The 5,735-nt window shown below is 34.7% G+C and overlaps 1 protein-coding gene across 1 annotated transcript; it reads left to right on the top strand.

Moving 5' to 3' along the window:
* The first annotated feature begins 578 nt into the window (after nucleotides 1-578).
* LOC131660905 (uncharacterized) lies at nucleotides 579-3,677 on the top strand. Its single transcript, XM_058930262.1, has 7 exons — nucleotides 579-760; nucleotides 857-926; nucleotides 1,015-1,074; nucleotides 2,210-2,324; nucleotides 2,481-2,596; nucleotides 2,872-2,996; nucleotides 3,421-3,677. The coding sequence occupies exons 1-7, from the start codon at nucleotides 684-686 to the stop codon at nucleotides 3,542-3,544; spliced, it is 687 nt and encodes a 228-aa protein (XP_058786245.1). The 5' UTR covers nucleotides 579-683; the 3' UTR covers nucleotides 3,545-3,677.
* Nucleotides 3,678-5,735: the final 2,058 nt, after the last annotated feature.

Raw genomic sequence — 5,735 nt, 5'->3', positions numbered from 1 at the left:
GCAAAAGTGAGTTGAACAATAAATCTCAGTATAAAAATCACGTTTGATCAAAAACTATAAATCCTAACTTCAAGTAAAATCAATTCTTGAAAGCATAATCATTTCTGCTTAAAATCAACCAAACACGTCAAAATCAATTCTAGACATCCAGAATCAATCCTGGATGTCTCAAACATGAAATCAAACATAGACTTAAGACTCTAAAATTTACAAGCACTCACTTATATTTTAATGTGTGTTATAATGAAGTAGGAGTGTCATTAATTCGTTAAAATGAGTTGTTTTAAGTAGTTTTTTTTAGACTTCTTTGCATTAATATTTTTTGTTTTTGTTTGAATGAATAGTTTTTCAAGTTTTTGAAATTAAAACTAATTTAATTTAATATAAATTTTTAAAACTTGTAAGTTTTATTTGTTGTAAAAAATTTTAAGTTATTTAAAAATAATCTTTAAATTATTTTATTTTAATCTTAAAGAAACATGTGACTAAACACATCTGGTAATTAAACTATAATATGTAAAAAAAATTGTGTAAAATACAATAGAGTAAAAGATTTAGATTAACGAAGAAGAAAAAAATATTATAAGAGTGGTTTGAGTTGGGAACGGGAAGGTGAAGTGGAAGTGAGCCTCTTGTTGTGTTTTTCGCCGTGAAATTTTGAAAACCAGAAGCAGAAAGATCAGATGACGGTGTTTCACTTCTTCAACTGCGCGATTCTCACCTTCGGCCCTCACGCCGTCTACTACTCCGCCACACCACTGTAAGTTTTTCATCCTCAACAAACCAGATCTATTCTTCAATCGCTTCAACAATTCATCTTTCAATTTTCAATTCCCCAATTCGATTGTTTATGCAGATCTGAGTATGATACACTCGGTACTTCTGTTAAAGCCGCAGTTGTTTATCTCGCAACTGCGTTAGTAAAGGTTGCTAATTACACTCAATTTGTTCAACTCTTTTGTTGCGTCTCGATTCTCGAAACCTAATTAACTGTTTAAGTTGTTTTTCTGGCAGCTTATTTGTTTAGCTACTTTTCTCAAAGTATCTGAGAGTGATAGCTTTGATCCATATCAGGTATTTTTTTTCTTTCTGAATTGTGTTAATTATGGTTTAATTCATAGTTTTACCCTAAATTATAAGGTCTAGGGATAGTGAAACTGATATAATTCGTGTTACGGTCTCTTGCGATTGCGCATTACTTGATAGAAGGAACATTAATCAAAACCTTTTTAACCAACGAAGCAGTAGAATGGGGTTCTTTCCTATGTAGGCTCAGATAGAAATGACCATTTCATGTCTGTTTTTCGGTCATACTGAGAGGCCTAACTCTTTGAATAGTCTGCAGTATCTCTACCAGTGTATAATTAGTGAGAGTAGGTATATTTGCTTATAACTGAATCTAAAGAGAGTATATGGTAAAGATAGACACCCTCCAGCGATTAGATCCTCTGTGACAATAAATGATATGACAGGCGTTGGGCTGAAGAGGTGAGATACAAGAGAATATTTTTGGCCTTGTGGGGAATTTTCTTGTAACTGTCTAGCTATGTGGCAGCAGGGGTTAGAGGAATGAGGAAGATATATATTTCCTGGTAGAGAAAATAGTTCAAACTTCAAAGCAGGGATAGGGAGAGAGGGAATGTGGCAGTCATCAAGTAGGGATTTGGGGCCACAGGACGGGAAGAAGCAAACCCCTTGAAGAGTCTGCAGTATCTCTACCAGTGCCATCTTTTCTTTATCCCTGAGATTTAACATTAAATTGCTTATACGTCTTCATCTAAAAGCTTAAGCTTTGCGCATATGTTGTTTATAATATTAACATATTAGAACTTGTGCAACGAAGTGGTCAAGACTCTAGCATTTGATCCTTTCTGTTTTCATTTATTATGATAAAAACTTAAATTTCAACATAAGTAGGCCGTCATGTGATATTATCCATGCCTAAAGCCAAAAGGGCTCTTGTGCAAGTGTACATATTAGATATGAAGTATATTAGTTATTACTAGTGTCCTTTCACTTAAAAGCTTTAGCATTCAGGTAGTTGGTTCACGACATTTCATTTGTTGTTTTGCTTATGTTTTGAGGAACTACAAATCTACAATGGTCTTCATTTGATTTTAGGAGTTGATTTTTGTATATTCTTATTGAAATTCAATTTTTATAATGCCTGCTGCTATCTTGAATAATAATAGATGGTTTTATTCTTCAGGAAATTTTGAAGGCCTTAATAGGTTTTATTGATGTTGCTGGGCTTTATTTTGCCTTAACCCAGTTGACTCACAGAAATATCTCTCAAAATCATAAATTTCAAGCAGTTGGACTAGGTATATAAATGACACACTATTTCATTTTAAACGTAAATTAATTTGAATCTATGTATCTTGGAAGCGATGTTCTCTTTCCTAGATCAGCCTCCTGTGTTTCTTGTGTTAATCTGCTTCTCTAATCTTCATTTGTTGGTGCCACTTTTGTTTTGGCAGGCTGGGCGTTTGCTGATTCTGTACTGCATAGGTTGGCTCCTCTTTGGGTGGGTGCCAGAGGATTAGAATTTACCTGGGAGTACATTTTACAGGGTCTAGAGGCTAATGCAAATTTGGTACGTTGTCAAAAGTCCCTTTTCTCTCCCAGATAATGTTTTGTGGCTGCCAAGTCAGTCAGTCTTTAACTCAAACTGAATAGTTTAGTCTCTAATATTCTTCCAGAGTTTGGATCTTTTTATAATTTAACATTAATTGAAATGATACAGCAGTTTGTCAATGTTGTTTTCTGGTATAGGTGAAAGCACTGAACAAATAACACTTTGCTTGCAGTTTGTCTTATATGATTCATTTATCTAGAATCTTAAAGGTTTCTGAACTTGTATTTGTACAGGTTTTGAGCATATCCCTCGCCGCACTTGGATCTTTGATGTGGCTCCGAAAGAATAAACCCAAGACCCTCATTCCTATTATATACTTGTGTGCTGTGATTGTAGCTACCATGCCATCTATCACAAGGTCTTTAACAACTGACTCATTACACTTACTTATTATGACGTTGATGTGAAAATGCGCTATTTAATTATAACTTAGTATTTTCTCTTTAAAATCATTATTTTGAATCTAAACCAAGCATAAAAGCTTGAATTGAAAACACCAACCTCTACCTCTCCTTCCACTTAGACTATTGCTGCCAAATACATCATCTTTCTTTGACCCATATTTTTGCTCATAATTAGAAATGGAAAGAGAGAGAATCATTTACCTTATCACGTCCCTGCATAAATGGCATAAATATTCTATCATGATATAAAGACATGTTGTTTTGAATACAAGCACCGGTCTATTAGACATGTTGCTTGGTAGTGATTATTTTGAAAATCACAACATGGATTTTTATGTGCCATTTACTGTAGTGTTTTCTAAACTGTGTTTTCTGCAGCTACTTGAGACGTGGATTGGGGTGGCAGCTTCCCAAAGTTGTAGGTTTTGAGCTCTTCACATCCCTGGTGATGGCCTTCATAAGTTGGCAACTATTTTCTGCATGTCAGAGACCTTCAGTATGAGAAAGATTGTTACCTAGTGATTAAATCCTACATAACTATTTTCTGACTAGAGTTGTGCTCCAATGTATACTTCTTTTGGCAGCAGCCATGCAGTTTCCTTAAGTTTCATTATTTATCAATTGCAGTTTTTCAATATTTTGGTCTTATTTAACACGATTACTAATTTTTCTTGTTGTAGAATGTTGGCTGCAATTCATTAGAAATTTTTGTCCCAGAAAATGATAGGCTATAATCCCACCCGTGTTTGGAATGATTCGTAGTTAAACAAATTATCTTTGAGACTTGTTGAATGTCTCTAGTGTTATCTCTCTTCATTAATTTTTTAATTTTCCGCTTAATTTCTACTACATTTTAAATGTTTATTTAAAATATTTTTAAACTCTATTTTAGAAGATATATTTATTTTAAATTATCAATTTTAAAATCTCCATGATTTACCCCCTTTTATATATGAAGTTGCATGTTCAAAAAATTTTGTTCTCGAGCTTTGGCCAAGAAAGTCCATGAGTTGGGTACTATAGGTCAACCATGGTTCAAAATGCTAAGGATTATGTGAAGAGATGTGAGGAATACCAACGACTCAGAGACATTGACAGCGCTCACTGTCATAGCTGCACAATTCACATTGGCTTTTTTCACAGTGGGGCATGAAATAAAACTGTAGGCAGATAAATGATGAAACAAAATTGTAGGAGGATAAACGATTGAACAAAATCATTGGAAAACAAAGCGATAAAACTAAATCATAGACAAACAAGCAATACAACACACTAGAAAAAAAAAAGCAAATAAAATACATGAAACAAAAGTCTTGTTCAAAGTAAATTGCAGGAACCTTAAAGACATTAAAAATATTACAAAACCATCTCACTTCCTCCTCAGTCTCCTCGTGGTCGCTGACGATTTCCCCATTAGCAACCTTCTTTTGTAGGTGGCCTCAACATCCGTTTCTCAAATCCGATGAAGGATATCCCGAGTTTCTACAGAGTAAAAACTCATTATTAAAAAAAAAGGATATGACACCTATCAAAAAAGTTGCAGATCCTTTGCTAGTATCAACATGTTAGAGAAAGGACCCATTGTACGTGAGCATCCACTTTATTAACACTACTAAAATAAAAGATTATCCCCACCAGTTCGGTGTCCGTCTAGTGATACTGGCGAGTGTCCGCCGACTCCACTAAACCTGTCAATCCACGTCAAACCAATGCCTCCCGACTATCATGAAAAATGTAATGTTGGTCAGAAACTATAGATATATTCTCCAAAAAGTATGGTGGTCTCTAATCTCTATGTCACTAGGGTCCCATCCATGTATTGCCCTAAAGGTAATAACTAAATAGTGAGCTCCTTATTCATTTCGAGTTGCTATAGCAATATTTGGATCTGTCTGAGACGTGGTAGAGGAATAAGATTGTCAAAATTCCTCTCTCCATCTTCTTCAAAAGATCCATCAACACTCTCGATCAAACCCTCAACAAGCATAAAAATATCACCAAGTACAACAAGATTGGGGCTGAGACGGTTAACCTCTAAAGGGTCAGAGCTTGGGACTTTTATATATTTCTGATAATATAGAGTTTCCACTATCAGGTTCATTCATTAAGTTCCTAGGTATATTTTATATATTTGCTCTGGTGAAGACAAGAAAACAAAGCAATAACTATAAGGAAAATGAGCTAGAAATGGTACCTGAGTAAAGAAGTAGAGTGAAGAAACAATTAGAAGCAAAAGAAACTTGAAAATAAGGATGAATCTGAAACAATGGACCCAAACATCAAAGACATGTAGCACAGTCAAAGGTTACCAGGTCTTCGAAAAAGAAGAAAGACTTTGAAAGAAACGTAAGTCTTAGTTGAAAAAAGGAACGTAAGTTGTTTGAAAGGTCATGACAAGTGACAACCTTTATATAATGAAGTATGATTGATGAATTAACGCTGCAGATTGAAAGAAAATGGAAAGATGAAAAAACAACAATCACATTTCACCTAAAAAAATGTAATGGCACTTGAGTACACTCGAGCACCCTAGAGGGATGTGTCATGCCCTAACCTAGGGTCACATGTGAACAGACAAAACATCTCAATGATGAGACTAACATTTAATGCAATTGTCCCTAAATCTCTTCCACTTCTCAATGCAAGATTTCGACTAAGAGACCTAACCCAGTTCCTTGAAAGCCTTCTCGTAC

Source organism: Vicia villosa, linkage group LG3, assembly GCF_029867415.1.
Source record: "Vicia villosa cultivar HV-30 ecotype Madison, WI linkage group LG3, Vvil1.0, whole genome shotgun sequence".
NCBI classification, from domain to species: domain Eukaryota; kingdom Viridiplantae; phylum Streptophyta; class Magnoliopsida; order Fabales; family Fabaceae; genus Vicia; species Vicia villosa.
This window is presented reverse-complemented; position numbering and strand designations above follow the sequence as displayed.